We start from the raw sequence: 23,671 nt of genomic DNA, 5'->3' as shown, positions 1-23,671 counted from the left end.
AATCTTTGTCTATGTATACACTTGTACAGATGCATGTTTAAAGAGCAGTTCTGTAGAATCTATACAGAAATACATTCAAGGAATATAGGTATATATCTATTTTTTAAGGTAAAAAATGTCAATATAGTTATGAGTTAAACGTCTGAAACCTAAATATCTGGGTTAATCGCTGAGTGCCCTTTGAGAGGGATGGTCAAGTCTGAAGGGTCATAATTATTGAGCAAATTCTGCTTTTCATTTTACAACAAATGCTAATTGAGAAGATGCACACAGATATAGAAAAATATACCTTACATAGGGTGTGTACTTGTAGAGCAAGGACAGCCAACCTGGGCTCTTCCATGTCCTTCATTATTTTATCGTTCTTCAGCAGGGTCAGTGAACTGGTTGGAGCAGTTTCCATTGGAGCAATGGAAAGGGCATTTTATGAGCAGATCTGCACAGCTCTTGTGTCAGATCTGCTGGCGCTAAGGAACAATTGATCTTAATGCACTGCAAAAACACATTACAAACACACTATATTTAAGATTTGTGTCTTCCCAGGCAAAAAAAAAAAAAAAATCATAATATGCGATAATTATCCAAATGCATTTGATTTTTTGGGGGGTTGGGGGTGCTGTGAAATATCTTCCAGATGTATTAAAGAGAGGAGGGAATGCTGCAGATGCTGCTGTGGCTGTGGTGGCTGTTTTGAATGTGTCAGAACCCTGCAACACTGGCATTGGTGGAGACTGTTTCTGTCTCTTTTACATGCTGAAAGCAGAGAGGTGAAAGGATTGAATGGAAAGTAGGGAAAACAGAATTTAAAAAATATATCTTCTGCAACTGTCCGTGAACTCCATGTCTGTTAGTTCTGACCTATCAGGACAAAGTAACTTTATGGAAAGACTACCCCTGGATAATTCATTAAATTGTTTAAAGTCGGGTTTCACAGACCCTGATTAGCACTACTTGTAAAGTAAATGCCAAAGATAGTCCAAGATTAGTGGGTCTATGGTGCTGGTGTTCTTAAAAAATAGTTAAAGTGCAATAAAACCAGTGAGACCAGTACAGAGAAACTTTGTTAGCTGTGTTTTTGAGCTGTTAGGTTGAGTGTGAGTCTGCACAATCCTTCTCAATTCTAATTTGTCCTGGTTCAATGATGGAAGGTAGGCACTTTGTTTACTCTCTCAGAAGAGGCAGAAGTCCTCCAGCCCTCACGCTCAGTTTGATTGAGCAGTATGGTTTTGATGAGGCAAACCCCTCTCATCCATTCCATGCCCTGAACATCACTGTACCTGGAGCAGCAGCTGGCTGGTGTGACACTGTTGATTGCTTTGGCAGCAAAAAGGTACACTTGAAACATTAATTGATATGTAAATAGTGTTACATACTGTGGGGCTTAAAAAAGCCATGCCTCTCCGTAAGATACAATAATGAGCTTGACCTGACATTACTGATATGAAAATGTGTTAAGATTGTGCAAATAGTTACTAGCTACCAGAACAAGTATAAACACATTGCACAGATGCAATAAAGAAATGTAGCTTATTTTTGTCATCTGTTTTGTCGTGTGCCTGTTTTGATGCATATAAACTATGGAGTGGGCAGCCCCAATAACAGAACTACAGCAATAAGCTCCTTACCCCAAGTAATGTGTTTATTAAAACAAAAATACACAACGTACTATATTTACTAAAGCACACTTTTTCTTCAGGGAATGGAAAACTGGTAATGTTTCAAGAAATAAATCTAATAAATCTTTCCCAAATCTATTATGTATTGCCATAGTTCCATTTTTAAACTGTTTTATTCTTGGCTTGAGAACAATGATGGGAGATTTCAGGAAGTCCCAGACCAGTACAGTACAGACCACACAACTGAACAGTTGCCAGTTTTAACTTAGACATACAATAGCCTTATTAGGGACTTAGGCAAAAGTATTATATGTCTAGAAATTTGTTCCCAGCCTTTTGCAGTTACAACACGAATGTTGCGATAAATATTCCCTTAACAGGCTTATATTGGCTCAGGAATAAGTTTCAACAAGAATCCAAAAGTTGTTTATTTAATATGTAAATAAAGGCATTTTCAAGTAGTTCAGCCTTACTGAGCTAGATTTGTTTTGTTAACTGATTTATCAAAAATGCACATTTTAAACACAGGCTTGTTGCAGCTTTCTCTGAGTGACATTCTGCAGCTTGCCATTGAGCTCGCAGAGAGGTTTCCTTACAATGGGCAGAAATGGGCTGGAAAGACCTGGAAAGAAACTTTCCTTATCAATAACCAGCCACCAAAACATGGACAGGTGTTTAAGAACCCACTGTTAGCTCAAACATTCAAGCTATTTATTATTGAGCATGTGATGTGAATAAAACGTTTGCTTTATTATATTCCACCATCTTATTCAATGAAAACTAGTCAAGGTAGACAAGCTTTCTCTTACCAGGCCCTCAAGACAAAAAATCTAGGAGACACACATTAAAACACTTTGCTTTATTACTTATTTTGGTTTCAGTCATAACGGGCAGAGATTCTCTTGTGTAATGTGGTGCTGGCGCCTATAGTACATGCTTTACCAACGAAGCAGAGTTTGTTACTTGTGTAAGATGAGTCTGATTCACAAAAGAGGTGGGTGTGAGTCATGTTTTTTACAAGGGAACTCTGGCTCCCATTGTTTGCTTATTATCTTATTATACTGTCAAAGGTATTCCACTTATTCTGATAATGGCAAACAAAGGTAGGGCTCTAAGTACCCATGTAATAGGCATATTATTAAGAACTATTTATAGGTTTATTTAGCTCTAATTAGGCTTTTAAAAAAGTACCAAATAACAAAAACTACAGTATGATAACTTTATAAAATTGTTTAATGCCAACTCTAAAAACAAAAATTGCTGTTAACTAATTAATTACATGTGTATAAATATGTAAAAATTAATTTAAAAAAAAAAAAATACAATGACTTGTGAAATATTTCTCCAAATTTCTGCTCTAGCATGATTAAATTGCTTGCTTACCACTTCCTATTTAAAAGATTTGCAGGAAGCAAGTAACAGAAAAAGTGGTCTAGTAAGTGTTTTTTTTAAATGTATTTGTAAAACAAAATGTCACTGTCTTCCATTTTAATTGACATCACAGTAGAGACTACTACTGTCTGTTAACTATCCAAGCCATGTGATGTTTTGGTAATTATTAACTTCCATATCTCCGAAGTTACTGTGGAAATTCCTGTACAACATTCAATCAACAACGACGACCAGTTATCTTTCTTTGGTTTCTAAATTGGTACTAAAATAAGCAAATCGACCGCTTAGTGTCAGGTCAGCGATACAGAATTACTTTGAGTTCAGACGTTGCACTGTATATACTGCATCCACCATGAAAGGCTTCTCTCAATAAAAATAGATTTCTTTCATAATATGCAAGTGACTAGGTTCAAGAGGAAAGGGTGTAACTTATTAGTTATATAAACTGATTATGGGTGTAATTTTTTTTTAGATTTCAGCCACCGTATGTTTTATTTGTCTCAGACACATTTTCAGTTTTGTATATTCATTATTTACTGATTTTGAGGGGAAAGGATTCCCTGCCTGTAACTGCATATAAATTCTGATCTGTTGGTAGCGTCCTACAGTAGTAAAACCATTGACATGCTCATTTTGCCTTTAAGGCAGATTTTCATGTAACTTCAGTCTCTAAATTGTAAGTCAGGCAATGTAAACAGACATGTAAATGTAGACTTGTAAATATTGTACCCAAATGTGAGTATAATAAAAGTCAGTTTATTGAGTTAATTTCTGAGACAGAACCCAACAATATTCTATATAATAGCTTTTCTTTTTTGTTCACAGAGATAGACCAGAAAAGTGCAGATTACCTCCACATTCTGGCAAAAGCACTAAAACTCAGTTAAAAGTAATCTTAAAGCTAAATGACTAATTGTTTAATCTTTTCTGTTTTTTATATGGGGCATAGTAATAGGGAGAAACTAGGAAGAGATTGCGCTTGTCCATGTGATATTTCTGTTAGTGTGAGCACCACACCAGCACCCTCCCTTGTGAGGTAACTGCGAGTACCAGGCACCAGATGTTTATTTTAGATAGGAATATTTACACACAGTCACTGATATTTTGATAAGCAGAGCGCAACTGAGGCTTAGTCAATAAGGAGTCATAAGCTTCTGCTGACTTTATTCTTTTTACTAGTTTACTACAGTTTAAATGCAATTACATTTTCTTTTCTACTGCCCCCCCCACTCCCAGATAAAAAAAAAAACTAAAAAGAAAAAACCTTTCCCTATTCTGTTTTGTCATTTATATTACCTGATGTTGTTTATCTGTCTGTCTATACCCTCCCCAGAGCAAATATCTGACTGTGCTTGGATGCCACTTTTTAGATCTACCATTCCACATTAGACACAGGTCTACCACATTACCTTGTTCAGGGCCTAGCTTGTGATGCTCTCTGTAGATGGTGATTACCATTGTTCTTGTACTACCCAATGTTATCTTAGGTAAGGTAGTCTGGGAAGAATGCTAATCGGGGTCTGACATCAATGATTAAATCTGATTAAAACGAAAGAAACCAAGCAGACAAACTCTAGTCTTTCTGAAATGTATCAACAGTGCCCATCGCAAAAGCTGATTTAAATATCATAAAAAAGGAATATTGTAGGAGAGATTTGAATAATACAAGATAAGTCTTGTTTCAACAATAATGTGAAATATGTGTGTATGTATTTGAATTGTCCAGAATGGATTAATGGAAAATACAATTAATTTGGGATTAGTATTCAGGGTTCATGAATTGTGCACAGTAAACTGGAATCTTAATAAGTAAAAGAATGTTCTTGAGATGTATACAGACTAAAAGTATACAAACTTTCTTGGTACTTTTGTTCGTAAATCTTATAGGTTAAAACACCCAAACAAAAAACAAATAAGAACACAAAAAACAAACAGACATGACAAAAACTGGAGAAAAAATATTTGATTGGGAAAAATTTTGAGAAAAGTAACACTATATGGCCATATAGAACTTTACAGCTAATTAAACCTTTACAAGGACATTGAATACACAATGATCTGACTGTTTGAACAAAGGACAGAACTACTTGCCCTGCCCTGCCTCTATTGTCTGATTTCCTGTGGAAAAAATTATTTGAATGCCTACATTTTTTTTTCTCTAATGTTTCTAATGAAACTGTTCTCTTGTTGTTGTTGCTACATTTAGAACAGAGGGACTTGCTTCAGTCCTGCCCACGACCATCCAAACTGCGTGGCTCCAGAGGAGAGGCCCTATCACTCGATAATCTCTGCACTGGCAACATCCACAGCGAGTGAGGAGTTTCTGTGTTCCTTCTGAGTCATGGGGGCTCTCATGCAGCCTCAAGGCCACGTACAGGTAACAACTGCTATGTGACCTGTGTACTGTGGAGCTAAACAAAAAGAGTACGGTTGTTTAGTTGTCAAGAAACTGTGCTAAATAAAAATACCTCAAACTGTCATATCTTATCAGAGATTTAATTTATTGTCCTGCTATCTTTTTTACTCCTTATGGAAACTTAAAGTAAAATAAATTCAATTCAAACCAACACCCAGAGCATCTTTATTTGTTTTATTGAATCCCACGGGTAAAGTAATGATCATAAAATGAATCATAAACCTAAAGGTGAAACAAAAATAAACAGCACCTCGTTGCACTCTGTTTGTACCAGTGTGTGCTGCTCTACATGCCATAAACATATTTTATTCTTTTTTTTTTGGCATTCGTGTGAGACTTTCAGCTATGGCCAAATGTTTTGCATCACCGAGAACTTTAGGATTGAGATATATATATATATATATATATATATATATATATATATATATATATATATATATATATATATATATATATATATATATATATATGTGTGTGTGAACATAATTTAGATATTTTATTTAACATCATGTAATCAGAACAGTGATGCAAAATCATATTTGACGATTTTAAATGTACTAAAGTTATTTCATTTAAAAATCACTCTCAATAAAGACAGTTTCTTTTGAAGACTACTTTTGATTTGTAAAAGGCAGGACATCGACGTAACAGATTGTGTTTTGGGCGGGTAGACTTTTGTTACAGAAATTGCTGGCCCCTGCTGGTAATATGAGGTAAATGCAGTACACTCAATCTATAATGAGTAAAGTTTAAAATGTTACAGGCTTTTTAGACAAGGTCATAGTATACGGTAGGCGAGCCAGAGAAGTAGGCAAAAAGTCAGTGTAAAAAATAAACAACCCACATAAATTATTTTGTAATCTAGTACAGCAGATAAGCAAATGAAATCAAAATCATTTAATAATATAAATAACATTCGCAGACAGCATTTTTTAGCTTATCGGTTATTGCTTATCAGCGCAAGAGGGCCTGGGAAGAAGGAGGAGGTCATAGAAACCAGCATGCTGGCCCATTAAAGGCTGTAAAACCTGCATATTTTAATTGTTTCTCTGAAGAAGGTTGTCACAATTTTCTCACTTTGTGTCCTCGCATGCAGCGTTACTTTAGAACAGGGATTCGCAAAGCTGGTCCTGGGGACATCCTGTGTCTGCTGGTTTTCATTCCAACTGAGCTCTCAATTGCTTAACTGAACCATTAATTGAACTAATAATTTACTTAATTAGACCTTTTTACTTGTTTTAAGCACTTAGTTGCAGATTTCAAGTGAGCTGTAACATTTTAAATCTGCATCTTTTTCAGAGCTGAGACCAATTAAAAAGGTCTAATTAAGCAAATTATTAGTTCAATTAAAGGGTTTAGTAAAGTGATTGAGAGATCAGTTGGAATGAAAACCAGAAGACACAGGGGGGTCCCCAGGACCGGGTTTGAGAGCCACTGCTTTAGAAGAAGACTTGAACTTCTTAGAAGGCTGAAACTAATAGAAAGAACATGGGCACAGCATAGAGCATGCATGCATGTGTTTACCAAGGTTAAGCATCAGAACAAAGCCTTGGTAGTGATTAATTATATTCTGTGATGCATAATACCCCCACCCTCATCCTCCCTTCCTTTTAGCCTGGTGACCACTGTATGAATCACGTAAGTGGCATTTAGTGGTTTTGTCATTGTTCTCTGAGACAGAACTTTAGAAGTGCTTCCCTAAAAAACTGGCTCATTGCCCTGGTAACCAGCTCCGTAGTTTGCTGTATTTAAGGACTAACACTCAGAAGAAGTCTTGTGAAGTCCTGAAAGGCTGTTTGGCTGCTGAGAGGTCTGGATCTGCTCTGCTTGTCCGTACACATATTTCACTTTCTACTTCCTACCATGTGTTTTCGGGGATGTGCAAAGTGTCTTGGTTACTCCTTGATACCACTGGCAGTATGCTGCATTGTTGCCAATATTTTACTTTATTTTCCAAATGGAGAAACTAAGTATGCCAACAACAATAACCTGACTAACTTTGTGTGGTTTTTTCATGGAATAGTGGGAGCGGGTGTTCTGGTGAGTAATATTTATAATTACATATACAGTATATGAAAATGTTAGCTAGCTTCTTGGGGAAGTTTATGGATCCACTTTTGTGGATAAAACATGTAAACCTTGTTTTGGTGATGTTTTTGATCTTTTTAAAAGATAACACATCTATTCTTTAGTCATTAGAAACAGATATACAGTAGGACAAGACAGGTGCAGCAGATTTTTTTTCGGTTTTGAAAACATTCTTGGAAATAATTTATGTTTTTCACTGAGAGAAAGGATAAGTGTAAAATTATATGCATATCATATTCCTTTTCTTTTTAGTCCTCTGGAGTTGTCTGTTGTTCACAGATCATTATTTATATTCCACACAAATAGAGTACAATGGGGTGATATGTTTTTTGCAATATTAAAGTGATAGACAACATTTTCATTTTAGTTAAAAAAAATCTTACTGTTAAAGGAGAACAACATTAATTTTAGTAAAAGGAAATTCAGTGTGATGTGCTGTAAATGCTGTTAATAAATTAATTTCACGTGTGTGATCACCATTGTTTCAAAGAAACACCAGTTTGTAAATATTATTTGTATTGCCTGTTGTCTGTTACCATTGGGGTTGAGTATGAAATGCCATTGTATTCAACAGATGTTCTTTGATGACCATATCTTCTAAGAAAAAAACAAGCTTGTTCAAACAGTACTTTTCAGATGCATCTCTTTTGCTTGCACGAAAGCACTGTTAAAAGGTTTAAAAATGAACAATGTTACATCTAGATTAGCTCTTCTCTGCAGTTTGTCATTTGTACAAGAACAGAAATAAACGAATCAGACATTTCATTTAAGGGGGGTGGTAAATAATCCTAAATTGTTTTTATTGTTTAAAAAAAAATGTGCAGTGGTAAAAAGCTTTGAGAATCTGCTCCTATTTTTTAATTGGAATGTAAAAAGGATATTGAGTACAATCCTTTAATTAAACTGTTAAAAATGAACGACGGGTCAGCAATGACCTGCCAAAGAACAAGGCAGTTAAAACTGTGATTGCTCAGGAATGCGAGTGGCTTTGTTTTTAGTTGGAATATTGAAATTGCTTTCAATACAGTGTTAAGATCTTTATGTATCATTTTCAGCAGTTGTTGACGTTCACTTGTTCTGTTGCTTTCCACTACCAAAAACAATGGCAGATCCTTTCTTCACACCGAAAGAGCCATTTTGATTAAGCAGTGTTCTAGCTTTGTTATCTCAAATATTTTCCTTTTCCTTGAATAAATATGCTAAATTTATAATCATACAAAAAAAAAAAGATCAGATTACATCACTGATTGCTAGATTGATATTTGATTAATTCCCTTATTTCTAAATGGCACTGTGTCTTACATGCTGAATTCTTCTCTTTTTCAGAATTTTTGTAATTGCTCAATCATACTTTCAGAATGGGTATAGTGATGCAATATTCACAGCAATCGTTACATGTTTGTTTTCCTAGATGTTCCTGCCTGCTGCAGTTTTTATCAGACTGGAGCATGACAACTGCGCCGGGTGCTGTGGAAGTGTTGCTTGCGGGGAAAGATGTGCGGTAAGTGGTGGTGTTGCCTGTACTGGAATGAACAGATCACCAGGAGCTTCAATACCACACTAACCTTGCCTTGCTTCTCTTTAGATGCTGTCCTCTGTCTTGGTGGCCCTGATTGGATTAGCTGGATCTGGGTACTGCTTTATAATTTCTGCTCTGGCTCTGCAAGAAGGCCCATACTGCATGACAGGAACCACGTGGGAGTACCCTTTTGCAAATGGAAACGGAGGGTATGATATTGCATTCCATCCTGTGTGTTTTATTTGAAAAATAATGAATATTTGAGACTTGATGGCTTGGTGGATTACCAATGTGTTGAAGCCTCCCTCCAGGTTGCCAGTGTGCTTGCAGCTAGTTCTGGTGTTTATGATGCCCTGTTTTCTGAACTGGCTAAGAAGTCTTTCACTTTGGGGTCTATTTTAATGATCTACAGAGTGTAATATTATATTTACCCTGTCAGTGTTTTCCATTGGGGGTGATTTGTTGTCCACTTTGTTAAAAATGCAGTGGTGCTGCAAAGGATATTATCAGTTTAGATCAATAAAAATAGACTTGTCTCTATAGTCTTGTACTGAATTGATCAGTCATTCATATAATAATGCTGTGTATTTTAACTTTCATTTCATTGATTGACAGGTACCTAAAAGACCACAATTTGTGGACCAGATGCCTAGAGCCTGCACATGTGGTGGAGTGGAACGTCACTCTGTTCTCTATCCTGTTGACCCTCAGTGGAGTGCAAGTCATCATCTGTGTAGTGCAGATCATCAACGGCATGATTGGAGGAATCTGTGGACCCTGCTGCTGTGGGCAGGAGTACAGCATGAAGGCATAAATGTAGAAACGCAAAGAGACTTAATGTATTTAAGGAAAAAAAAAAAGTCTGTTTCCTGGTCATTTGTCACTCAAATACAGTTCATAAGAAATTTTGTGGCCGTCCGTAAAAGATAAATCCCGATCACATGTCCATAGCTGTCTGCATGGTCCCAGTCCCTTCTGCCATGAATGCTCTTCATGGATGACTCCAAATTCCAAGTGAATTTATAATGAAAGAATTGCTTATTTTCTTTCAGAAGTAATGATATATAAATTCCAGCCACTTATTTTTTTATTATTATTTATTTCTTAGCAAACACCCAGGGCAACTTACAATTGTTACAAGACATCACATTATTTTTACATACAATTATATTATTTTTTTTTTACATACAAGTACCCATTTATACAGTTGGGTTTTTACTGGAGCAATCTAGGTAAAGTACCTTGCTCAAGGGTACAGCAGCAGTGTACCCCATCTGGGATTGAACCCACAACCCTCTAATCAAGAGTCCAGAGCCCTAACCACTACTACAGTGGGGTTTACAGTATAACCGCAGATCTAAATCCTGACATATTTAAACACTTGATTTTAATAACTTCAATTGAATCAATTGAATTGAATGCGGCCTGTGTCTTCTTGTCACAGGGAATACTGAGTAGACTCTCTCATTTAAACAGAGGGCATGTCTTCTGTGTCTACTTTTGCAATATAACAGGAGTTACAGCTAATGGACCCAGAAGCTATAATAAACATACCTTTTTTTTTTGGTAGAGTATTGTTTTTTTTATATTAATAGTTACTGCAAAAAAGTAAAAATGTTGAAATAACAAGTCGGCATGCTTATTATACTTGAAGATATGTACACTTATATGTAAGCTACAGTATATACATTTTATATAGCATATATATATTGCAAATCACTTATGTTTATTAATTAAGTATTCCATGTGTCTGTTGTTTTTTTCTTTTGAATGCAGCTCTGTAGACTGCTGTATATATTTATTTATTTTATGCTAAAGGAATTGTATATTTTTGCATGACGAGGTGAGTTGTACCTGTTTATTGTAAGCTGTAAAGATAAAAGGTGTATTAATAAAATGTTTGTATGTTAATACTTTGCTGGTTTTAATATTAAAATATAAAATGTATTTCCCGAAGCTGGGTATTAGTTTATTGTTAACTTTCTACTTTGTAGGCAACAAGCCAGGCACTGTGCAGTACATGAGACACAGAGGTCGTACACTGCCTCAGAATTAGTGTGAGCTGAAGCTTATGTCAGTGTGTCTCATAGGATTGCAGCTTTTTAAAACAAAATGCTTTTAAATTGAAAGCAAAGCACCTACACGCACTTGAATAGATTGTATTATTACAGAAACTTGTATTACTGTCGTTTGTGATGGAAAGCATAATTTTGCTTGTACACTAAAAATTAAAGAAAGTCACAGTTTACATAAATTCTAGTATCTTCTAAAGGAATGCGTTTGTTTGTTTAACTGGTGTAAACGGGAACACTTCCCAGAGTTCTCTTCTGGTAAAGCAGTCTGTACTAAACTGTTACAGGAACTGCTTGAAACTTTACCAGATAGGGTATTGCATCAATGAGGTTTGCTTCAGACCTTGGAAACTGTTAGGTAATGCTTGCTAGCAAGCTATTCAATAGCTTTAGTAGTTAAAGACTATATTATTACATTCATTTCTTTTAAAATAGTCACTATTTGCATTAAATGTACTTTTGCAAACACAATATTTTATTTTTCTGGACAGGTACAAAGCAAGCAAGACGTTACATTTAAATATCAGAGTTGGTTAATTCAAGTCTTTTGATACTTTATGCTGTTTTTTTCTTCTGGTTAAATGGATACTGCTTCACCACAAAATAAACTACTGTGAAAGAACTACAGTATAACAAACTGTGTCTAAGACCACGTTCACACTACAGTGTTGGCCCAGGGCCGCCTCAGGGCCACCACATATTTAGGTCTGCAACCCTTTTCACATTTGCGATTTAAGATGCCTTTGCATATTCACATATGTGACTGAAAAGCAGGCCTAAAATGTGGTGAATTGCTTTATTTATTTATTTATTTTTTTGGAACAAAAAAAGAAAAAGGAAGAGCTACTGGTATATACAGTAATGCTTGATTTGTAGCAGATGTTTCTTATGAATATATATATATATATGCAACAGGTTAAAGTTTCTTGTTCAACCAGCCCTGGCCTCACTGGAGTGTTAACATAAGATTATTGCACCCTTTTAGATGAGTAGGATGAACATCCCAGCCATCACAATGTCACTCACATTGTCTCCTCAACACAAGTTAGATTACAGATCCAAGTTGTTTAGCAACATGAAGCTATGGAAACAAAACCATGAGTGGATCTTGAACATCACACCTCCATCGGTAAGCACATTGTCACAATGATGGGTGCTGATGGACCACATTTTCACACAAGCAGCGCAATGTTAGCTCATTAAAATAAAGAGCTGCAATGACAAGACAAGTAATCAGATATGCTGTACTGGAAATATTTATTTACTGGAATAGAGCATTCTCCTATTTACCTTGATAACACTGGCCAGGTCATTGTGAAATCCCTGTCCTGCTATTGGTTAAAGCAAATAAAGAATCCACTGCGTGTTCGACCTATAAAAACCAAACAAGTTACTTTGAGATGAGAAGCCACTGCTCTTAGTTATGCAGTATTCTTAATCCAGAATAAAAATGAAAAACTTAAATATCCTTTTATTGTCATTTTATTTTGCTGCTACTACCGTGTGGGCAGCAAACAGAGAATATTATATAGGAATTGAAGAGATAGAATGGGATTACGCACCGAAAAAGATGAATTTAGTTTTGAACAAGTCATTAAGTGAAGATGAGTAAGTAATTTTTTTATTTTTTTTACTTTGATAAGACTGAACCTGTTTGAAGCTTCTGTTCAACTGTGTGGGAGTTTGCAACTAGATACAGAAAACACAGTTTTAAAACAAAAATTGCAGCCAGAAAATACAAGAGTTATATATGTTTTAAACTAAAAATCAACAATTGTATTCTGATTTCAACGTCTTGTAAATTTTGCAATGCCACTGATTTAATTTTTTTTTTTTTAAATATAACTGTAAATGACAAATATGAGGTGTATTGTTATAAGTGCAAACAGGTTAATGAGGATTACTTTCATTACAGGTGGTATTTTACTACAATGAGGTGGCATAATACATGTGACTTAGCAATACAACACACACTCATAAGAAAGCATTATTATCTGTCCTTCAACTGGACATTTTCCATATAAAAAAATCTAACAAAACAAAAGGGGATTAGAAATGAAACAGTGCACCTTTAGAGACAGCACGCTCCAAATATGTTTTGTTACAGTGAAATAAAAGTGTTTTGTGTTTCCACACACCTAGCCAAGTGCTAATATTTGGTACGGGCAATGATCAGGAGCACAACCATGCAATAATTTTATTTTACATAGTGGCTCTATGGAAGTTCTTATGGTTGATTAACTGGTACAAAAACAGAAAAGAGAGAGCAAAGTGAAAATGTCTGCTATGCAGTGTGACAGGACAGCCGGTCGGTGAAGGCTAGCAGCAGGAATAGCAGAGGCAGGGGACAGGAGATTGCTGATTTATTTACAACAAAACAAACAAGAGATTTAAACAAACAATCAATAATCATAGAAACGAAGTCCCCAAGCTTTGCTATCTCGGCGCTTCATCACTGCCCGCGCCCTACCTGCTTCTCTGGCCTGTGATCCTAACAAGAGCCCCTGAACAAAGGGAACGGGCTCCTTTTATACATGTGGTCAGACTCAAATTGGCAATCAATTATCCAATTTGAGCCCGACCACATTCCGCACATAGTTTTTGCAATGATGGGATTTTAACCCCATCCCCGCCAAACTTAAATTCCAATATATACCGCTTTATTTACAAATGCACAAAGTACACACCAACACACAATATATGTAATTTTTTCTAGTGCACAGGCAGTCACAAGAAATATTCAATATGGCAGCCTTCCAGTTCAGCAACGTCCTTGTGGCTTGCTCTGTACCATACCCCATTTCACAGGGGTGTCCAAAACTGGCCCCACTCCTAGTCTTTGTTCCAATCCTGTTCTGAATTGCCTAAATGAATCAATTAAACCTCCATCCAGAACCTGAAGTACATAATTATATAATTTTACCTGTTAAACCTTGAGTGGAATGGTCCTCCACGACAGCGACTGGACACCCCTGACATTTCAGCACTCAAATTTAAAGTGTATTTGCTTCATGTTTTTTAAAGGCACGCTGCCACCTTTCTGCAAAGAGGGGCAGACCGTATTGGAAGTGTTTACAAGAAGGCTGTGTACAAGCAGTACACCAACAGCAGCTACAGAGAGGAAGTGATCAAGCCAAATTGGATGGGATATTTAGGACCATTGATAGCAGCAGAAGAAGGGGACACAATTATTATTCATTTGAAAAACTTTGCTTCCAGGCCTTACAGCCTCCACTCTCATGGAGTGAAATACACCAAAGAACACGAAGGTAACATACACCCAGCCCAGCAACAGGACATTTTAACTGCACATTGTTGTATAATTCCTACAAATAAACAGACATTACAAAGAGATAAATGCAACAGGTTGTATTTAAGTTTACCAACGTGGACAGACGTCTCACATTCTGTAAGCGGACATGTACTTAAACTACTTAACTTCCTGTCCTCAAACTCTAAAGAAATATCAGAATATCCAACAGGTGGTGCTGCCAACAGGCTATCACTTAAAATACCAAACACAACATACTGGTCTCGTGTCAGGGGCAAGACAGCATCACATGATTTAGTTAAAGAGCTCACAGAATATCCAAGGACTAAAGTCTTCATTAATGTGACTGCTTGAGGAAACCACCTGTTTAAGTAAGGAAACAATACGCTGAAACTACTTCTGAAGCTACACTGTCATTTCTTTATCCTCAAGGTGCATTTTACCCAGACAACACCTCAAAGAACCAGAAGAATGACGATCATGTTTATCCAGGGCAGAACTACACCTATGTGTGGGAGGTGTCCGCACAACACGCTCCAGCTAAGGATGACACAAACTGTCTGACTCGGGTTTACCATTCGCACGTGGATGGTCCCAAGGATGTAGCCTCTGGGCTCGTTGGACCTCTGATCACCTGTAAAAAAGGTAATGAATATCGTATATTAAAATAGCTACACATCAGATAAACGTTTTTGATCAAAAAGAAACAGCAAACATTCCAGTTAGTAAGCTCCTATACACAGATGCGGGCAAAACCCATTTTTGCTGTCAGGTTCATTGAATAGATCACATCTTTGCTGTCAGGTTCACTGAATATATCACATCTTTGCTGTCAGGTTCATTGAATATATCACATCTTTGCTGTCAGGTTCATTGAATATATCTCATCTTTGGTTTCAGGTTCACTGGATATCTATGGTGACAGCGAGGCAGACTACATATATACCTTGCTGTTTACTGTTGCTGATGAAAACCTGAGCTGGTACCTGGATGAAAACATTAAAACGTATTGCTCAGCGCCCCCTGGCACAGTCGATAAGGACAATGAAGACTTTCAAGAGAGCAACAAAATGCACTGTGAGCAACGGAAAAAAAAAAAAAAACACAGTGCAGTAAATAAACAAATAGGCTGTGCAGTGTAGTCCTGAATGAATAGATAAACCAACCAGCTATGCAGGAGCGGGCCTGGCAATACACACCAGGTGCAGCAAGTGGGTGCTGTTGGTGGCTCAGGGTTAGAAATTCACTTAAGAACTACACTGGTGTGAGGGGACACTGCTGGTGATTCAAGCCCTCCATTGCCTTTATAAACTAAAGTTCTTGTGAACAGTAATAATAATCATACTGCATTAACCCAAGAAAGGCCTCAAGTGCCCTTTTATACACCTATACAAACCTTTTCTATTTTAAAAGATATATTCTTGTTCTAGTTGCTGTTTTTAAACACACACCTCTTGTATTACAGCAATAAACGGTTTTGTTTATGGAAACCTGCCTGGTCTGCTAATGTGCGCTGGAAGTAAAATACACTGGCACCTCCTTGGAATGGGGAATGAAGTCGATATCCACTCGGTCTACTTCAGTGGGCAAATGCTAACTGACAGGACCCATCACGTTGACACCATCAGCCTGTTTCCTGCTACATTTGTCAATGCTGTGATGGTGCCACACAACCTTGGGAAATGGCTGCTCAGCTGCCAAGTCAATGACCACGTTCAAGGTATGAAACGACATAAAAAATGGTTTAGGAGAAATTAATATACAAGCTCATTCAAACTTCAATTATGTGCATGCTTGATTACAAATATATATTTATTGCGAATCTTAGGCTATGGTAAAATAACATACACCGTGAAGATCTTTCAAAAGTTTATATTTATAATAATACCGGTAATAATAATACAAGAGAAAAAATGACTTTTACCTCAACACAGATGTTTTCAGTTTATATAAAACAACTTTAAACCCACATCTTGTGTCTCCAATGCTTTGTTTCAGCTGGCATGCAGGCTTTCTTTGAAGTGAAAACGTGTTTTCCGCCCGTGCACAGAGCTAGACCTCGTGGAGCTCAAAGACAATACTACATCGCTGCTGAAGAAGTGATTTGGGATTATAGTCCATCAGGGATCAATCACTTCTCTGGAGATTCGTTAACCACTGACAGGTAAAACAATATCACTGCCATTTAACTATGCGTATGAGCGGCACCTGCAGCCGACGACTGTGCTACACTGAAGTGTTTGTTCTCAGCTAACACATCATAATGCTTTCACATCTCTTGCCCTTTTGACTGACTTGACTATCTTTTCAGTGATTCACAACCATTTTTCGAAAAGGGTCCGCACAGAATTGGAGGGAAATACAAGAAGGCTGTTTACACTGAGTACACAGACGAGACTTTTACAACACGCAAGCAGCGGACCGAGGAGGAGCGACATCTCGGGCTACTAGGTAATAAAAGCAGACATGCATTGCATTGCTCTGCTTCACAGCTATCATGCTGTGAAGAGGGAGAAAAGTATCTCACCTTTTTTTTGTTTTTTTTGTTTTTTGTTTACAGGGCCAGTGATAAAAGCAGAAGTTGGAGATACCATCCATGTCACATTCCTTAACAAGGCGACCTACCCTTTCAGCATTCAACCTCATGGTGTAGAATTCAATAAATATAACGAAGGAGCTTTCTACAACTCCATTCCTGGAGGTACATTAATTTAAAAACAAATACTCCAGATACTGGACAATATTCATTAAGGAATGTGCAAAATAAACTCTGTGAAAAGATTGACTTTGTTGTTACAGTATGTAATGTATTTAAATACCATGTGCGTGTGTGTGTTTTATCTCAGTAACATTTTGTACACTACAATGTTTACCAACAGGTCATGTAACTCCATCCTCTGCCTCCCATGTACTTCCTGGCTCTAATTTTACCTATGAGTGGACAGTCCCAGAAGATGGAGGGCCGGTCTCTGATGATCCAGATTGTATAAACTGGCTGTACTACTCTGCAGTGGATTCTGTAAAAGACACCAGCTCAGGTTTAGTGGGACCCCTCTTGGTCTGCAGAAGAGGTAGTCTCAGGTCTGGTAAACAGGTACAGCGCTGTGTTTTGATATACTTACTCTGAAAAGGCAGAAAACTAAATGTCTTTGCCTTTGACAACTACAATTTGGTATTAGCAAAGCATTGGCTTATACTGCCAGTAAAACATCTCTAATGCTTTTAATAGTTCTGTAGGACCTTGTCAGAAGTCTTTCGTGGGGTGCTGTGGCTCATCCATGACTGTTACACACTCAACAGGGCTGAATTTAGAAATCCCAAAAGAAACTCAAATCCAATGACAGACGTTTCCAGTAGAAGTCTTTTTCAATGCCTTCATTGTGTGGGGATTTTTTTTTTCTCTAATGTCCAATGAGGGCAAGGCTTAGATCTCTCATTCACTGTAACAAAGCCCTTTGTTCCACAGAAAAATGTAGATAAGGAATTCCATCTGCTCGCCACTGTGTCTGATGAGAACCTGAGCTGGTATTTGGAGGACAACATTAAGATGTTTGCAGGGAAGCCTGGTGAGGTGAACGTAGATGATGAAGACTTTCAAGAGTCAAACAAAATGCATTGTAAGTGTCACAGCTTGAACAGTGGTCTGGAAGTGAACTGCTTTGTAAAACAAAAAGACAGTCAAGTAGAAAAAATGTTTTAACTAATGCATTTATGAGCGTCAAAGGCCTTTTTCAAAATATTTCTTAGAAGTTTTACCTCAGAATTTACCATTTGAGTATTGCATTGATGTTTGAGGTCAGAACCACATTTTAAGCTATTCATTACTGAATGGGTAAGGGTTATTTCCAGTGATATGGTAGAGATAATCAGCCCTTCATTATCCCTTTGAAAACTACTGAATAATATCTACTTTTCTAATACAGCGATCAATGGGTATATGTATGGTTCCCTTTCTGGACTGAACATGTGCAAAGGAGATAAGGTTTCCTGGCATCTTAATGGTATAGGATCTGAAGTTGACATACATGGCATATTCTTCAGTGGGAACACTTTCATAACTAAGGGGACCAGAAGAGATGCAGTCAACCTGTTTCCACATATATCTCAAACGCTTATCATGGAACCAGACTCCATAGGTAATGTACATTTTCCTTTCTGTCACCCTGCAGTACCTGTGTTAAGTAAGGAGCACAGAAGGTTGTGTGAGCTTTTATCAAAGACTGCTACCGCACAGTACATTTACATTACTTTCAAAAGTGGTTCATTTCCTACACTTTATTTCCAAAGAAACGCTCACAAATATTTTGGTTGCGATCTTGACAGCAGTTCTCTCCCCTATTACGTCCAACCTAAGTTTCCCTAATTAGTCTGAACGACCATCTAAATGAAAACAGGCTTGCTCTATTAAATTTAAAGGGACACTTCAATATATTTTGTTACACATTTTGATCGCTTTAACACTAACCCCATCTACAGGCTGTAGCCCTGAATTACAACTTACATAAAATTGAAAAACAATTGATTGTTTTAGTCATATTGGCACAGAGATTAAAAAGCACAAAACTGATGTCCAGATTTTTTTTTTTTAAATTAAAAATGCAGGATGTCAATACCATTTCTATTTGAAATCCATTTTCACTAGATGAGACCTATGCAGGATTGAAAGCTTGTGCTTGGCAATTGCATGGGTCCAATGAAAGGCTGCACATTCCTAATGAATCCCACAGAATTAACACCTGCATATCTTATGCACTGCCTCTGACTTCTGAAGTCATTCATTTTGAATTCATCCCTGTTAATTCATGTGGATTTAATGTTTCTTTGTAACAGATGATGTTGATCACATGTATAAGGGATGCATGAATTAACACTGCTCACAATACCCTGGGAAATGCATGAATTTAAATTTATTAAATATGAATATTAAATATTTTTTATTGCAGTAAACTTAAACAGACTCTAATATAACAAAGCCTGTAACATCTACCAACAGTAACATGTAGCTATAAACAACAGAAACATACTAAAATTAGACATTTGCTTGTAGATTTTGATCAATCAGTTTACAAGCTCAAGGAAGTTTTGTTTGTGTTTGTGTTGCAGGAGAGCATGAGGTGGTGTGCAGAACGACAGACCACTTCACTGGTGGAATGAAGCAGCACTACAAAGTGGAAAAGTGTCACTGGTGGAATACTAAGCTGGACCTCTTTACTTTACATGAAAGAAAGTACTTCATTGCAGCTGTTGAAATGGAGTGGGATTATTCACCGAACAGGACCTGGGAGGATGAGATGCACCAGTTCAATGAGGAAAGGTACAGAAAGCTGGTTACTTCCCATACAATATGTGTTCTTTAATTGCTTGACAATTTAGCTTTAAGGTCCAAGTTCAACATCTCTTTGACTGTTATGGGTTGGATCGGTTTCCTTCACTGTCTGTTTATTTTTTTTTCCAATATTTGTTTTGTTTTGAAGCCCTGGAAATGCCTTTATATCCAAAGAAGATAAGTTCATTGGCTCCAAGTATAAAAAAGTTGTGTACCGTGAATATAGCGATGCAACATTTACTACACCCAAGGAAAGAGGAGAGGATGAGGAGCACCTAGGCATCCTAGGTATGAAACAAAATAGACTGGAGCAATTTTTACTCTCCCCCCCCCAGCTCTCATTTCTTATTGCCCCTATCTCCTTTTCTTTGAAAGTAGGCTCTGTAATAAACCTCTTTTTTCCACAGGACCGATTATTCATGCCAATGTTGGAGACAAAGTCAAAATTGTATTTAAGAACATGGCTAACAGACCTTATTCTATACATGCTCATGGAGTAAAGACAGATAGTGCCAAAATTCACAAAACTGAACCAGGTAAGGTTACTGCAAGTTCAGTTACATCTTTGGAAGTTTGTATCTGAGTATAATCTGTAGTTGTCAGCTTCACAAAACCATTACACAATGTGAATTAAGCAGCACCTTGACATGGCTAAAGATGAGCACATGAGCACCAAAACTCACTGCCGTATATCATGGTAGAAACACTGCAAAGTGCTGTAAACTTTAGTAAGAGCATAGTGACATTATATAAAACACAGATACAACAAGCATGGCAAATCATAGATGTATGTAGGGCAAAGCATTGCAAATGTGTAAAAAAAAAAAACATGCTAGGCTGCAAAATGATCATGCAAATTTTCAGTTTAACTTTTACATTACATTTTTTAATTTGTTTTCTCTACATATATATATAAAAAAAATAACCGCGATGTCTCCAACATCCCCGTACAAAAAGCAGATGTGGACTACCAAACAATTACTGAACCAATAGTTGAATATACTGTAACTTCACTGCCCAAAAGAATGTCTGTCTTCTCTCAGGTGAAACGCACACCTACACTTGGAGCATTCCTAAGAGATCAGGTCCTAGCCAAGGAGACTCGGAGTGCACTGTTTGGGCTTACTTCTCCACAGAGGACACTGTCAAGGTAGAGAGACACCGTGTTGTGCAGTTGTTTTTATTGAAATGAAGCTTTAAGTTTGATCATGAACGATTTGTAATTGGCTGACTACAATCTGGTATTCATCAATGTAGACAAGGAATTTTACCCAGCAGTCAAAGTCAATCAATCTGCACATCATTTTCAAGCATTTCTCTTTCTGATCTTTGTTTTTTGTAATTCCAGGATATGTACAGTGGATTGATAGGACCTCTTGTTACTTGTAAAAAAAGCATCCTGCGAATGGTAGGCTTGAAGAAGCAATTGCAAGAGTTTGTTCTTCTGTTTCTGGTCTTTGATGAGAATGAATCCTGGTACCTTGATGAAAATATTAAAGCCTACGTGTCGAATCCACAGAAAGTAATAAAAGATGACGAGGATTTTATTGAAAGCAACAAAATGCATGGTATGTTGAACTGGAATCTAATTGGAAAAGATTAGATGTTTTTAGGTCTTTGCGAGCTGAACTTCTCTTGATGCTTAGTGTCGTCTGTGTCTAGAAATGGCTGGTTATCTTTTTGCAGCTATTAATGGCAAGATGTTTGGAAATCTACATGGCCTGACAATGCACGTTGGAGAAAAGGTATACTGGTACCTCATGGGGATGGGGAATGAAGTGGACATACACACTGCTCATTTCCATGGTCACAGCTTTGATTACAAGGTATGCTGTTCATTTCAAATTCAAATCAAATCAGCACCAAAGCTTTACTGATGTAAAATCCATTGTGTAAAAACCTGCGATAGAGGCGTCTGAGACAGTGGTCAAAATGATTACTTGGAAATTATCTGCACCAAATCATTTCTTATATGATCCTTTGTTGACTTTTGTTGAATTCCAGTTTGTTTTTGTCTTTCTAACCAGCTGAGTGGCACCCATCGTGCAGATGTGTTCGACCTGTTCCCAGCGACTTTCCAAACAGTGGAGATGCAGCCTCTGTACCCAGGAACCTGGCTCCTGCACTGTCACGTGACTGATCACATGCATGCTGGCATGGAGACCACTTACACAGTCCTGGAGAAAGAGGGTGAGTCAGGAAATAGGGAAGCATTCTGTACTATTGTAGCTATGCAGCACCATGGGGTATTTAGAATAAATGTATTACTTACCATGTTTTCTTGTGCTGTCTATTTTATCGTAGTTTTGTTTTACAATAAATACATCTAAAGCAGCAAATAGTTTTGATATATATTTCTCATGGCTGATTGGAGTTTGGGTTGGAGCGTACGTGGCAATTATATATACACATAAAAGTACACTACACAAAAGACAATTGCAATTTAATCACATTATCAAAAATGTAAATGCAATTGCCAAAACCGTGTCACATTTTTGTCTTTGCAGAGCCCAGTGGCCCTCTACATAATATGCAGACATTTATCAAAGAACACCTTGGATTCAGAAAGGACTAGAGGAACAATGACAAATATATATTTTCTGTTTTTTATTTTCTGTGTAAAGGTTGAGCCTTGGTGGCTTTTTTTTGGTTTGTTTTTTGTTAGAAAGCTGCTAGACTTATGTTATTGGAAATTAATTTAAGTCCAACAACTGTGTATCAAGTATTACAATTATATGTCTTTGAAGTAAAAGCCAATAAGCAAGTTTGTTTTAGCCATATCACTCTTTCTACTCAGTACTGCAATGATTTTACATAATGAGTTTCTCACATTCAAGCTGTGTTTCTGGGTTAACTTCACCATGCTTTGAGTCTATATAAAATGTGTGTGCTGTACAACATATTCCATAATTACTTACTTCAGTACTTTTTTTTGTTCAGTTTTCAAATAAAACTGTTTATTTTTCTTGCAATACTACAGCAGTTCTCAGTAGTTTATGCTGAACTGCCTGTTATCTGAGAAGATACAATAGTTCATATATCTTGAATAACTGAGACACGGCAGTACAGCATATCTGTGGTATTTAATTTAACGTTTAAGAAATTCATTTTGCAATAGCCACAGAATCTTTTTTTTTTTTATTACCACAGATAAATATGTTTCTTAGTTTTTTTTAAAAGTGTTTTTACCTACTTCAGTCAACTTCTCCATATTCTAAAGGTGGTCAAAGCAGAAACCAATAACAAAATGTATTTATGTAACACTGGGCTTCTTAATACAAACAAAAATAATTATTGATTATATAAATGCCGTTGTTCCAGCCGTTGTTCCATCATCTGGTATCAAAGTCAGGAAGGCCAGGGGTCCAGCTGCATGGCAACAACCAGTAATGTTTCTATATATTAAAAAAAAAAAACACACACACACACACACATTAGCTGAATGAAATAGTGTGCAAAAAACACATTAAGTCAATATCTGTATAGATCATATATAGCTCACTTCAGAATGTAAAATTGCAGGGCAATCGTGGACACAACTGTGAAGACCTTGGTAATAGTCCTGGTCCACTGCAATACCTCTATCAGGACTAAACAACGCTATGCACATCCATCTTGTGCAAGTCAGCCCTTAACTGTAGTTACATTTGAGATGGGCATCATAAAAAGGTCAGTGAAGACAGGAAAGTGTTGATTTCATTCCCCTCACATTTAGTTTTTTTTTTTACAGAGTTCAGGCAAAACCTTCTGCCACCAAAGAGGCTAGAAAAGGAAAATAACAGTCATTGTAATAACATAATATATTTATTGTAACCTAAATTTATAAGGCAGCTTTTCTACACAGACCTGTTTTTCATGCTGCAGCTCATGGTTTGCATATGGTACAATGGCTTCTGGGCATCTCTCCAGTAGTTTGTCAATGGAGTTCTCATACTCTCCCAGTTTAGTGGCACAGAGAACATGTATACTGA

General features: G+C 36.9%; 2 protein-coding genes across 2 annotated transcripts; both read left to right on the top strand.

Moving 5' to 3' along the window:
* Nucleotides 1-6,826: 6,826 nt before the first annotated feature.
* Nucleotides 6,827-10,942, top strand: tm4sf18 (transmembrane 4 L six family member 18). Its single transcript, XM_034038658.3, has 4 exons — nt 6,827-7,464; nt 8,924-9,013; nt 9,098-9,240; nt 9,647-10,942. The coding sequence occupies exons 1-4, from the start codon at nt 7,288-7,290 to the stop codon at nt 9,843-9,845; spliced, it is 609 nt and encodes a 202-aa protein (XP_033894549.3). The 5' UTR covers nt 6,827-7,287; the 3' UTR covers nt 9,846-10,942.
* A 1,555-nt stretch (nt 10,943-12,497) lies between these two features.
* cp (ceruloplasmin) lies at nt 12,498-22,672 on the top strand. Its single transcript, XM_034038362.3, has 19 exons — nt 12,498-12,711; nt 14,128-14,372; nt 14,807-15,019; nt 15,275-15,451; nt 15,840-16,094; nt 16,373-16,538; nt 16,686-16,825; nt 16,935-17,075; nt 17,254-17,468; nt 17,841-17,991; nt 18,298-18,510; nt 19,478-19,688; nt 19,849-19,988; nt 20,108-20,236; nt 20,744-20,850; nt 21,049-21,268; nt 21,387-21,526; nt 21,728-21,890; nt 22,208-22,672. Exons 1-19 carry the CDS (start codon nt 12,554-12,556, stop codon nt 22,273-22,275), a joined length of 3,252 nt encoding a protein of 1,083 aa, XP_033894253.3. The 5' UTR covers nt 12,498-12,553; the 3' UTR covers nt 22,276-22,672.
* Nucleotides 22,673-23,671: the final 999 nt, after the last annotated feature.

Source organism: Acipenser ruthenus, chromosome 17 (genome assembly GCF_902713425.1).
Source record: "Acipenser ruthenus chromosome 17, fAciRut3.2 maternal haplotype, whole genome shotgun sequence".
NCBI classification, from domain to species: Eukaryota; Metazoa; Chordata; class Actinopteri; order Acipenseriformes; family Acipenseridae; genus Acipenser; species Acipenser ruthenus.
The sequence above is the reverse complement of the archived record's forward strand: the minus strand, read 5'-3'. Positions and strand labels throughout refer to the sequence as shown.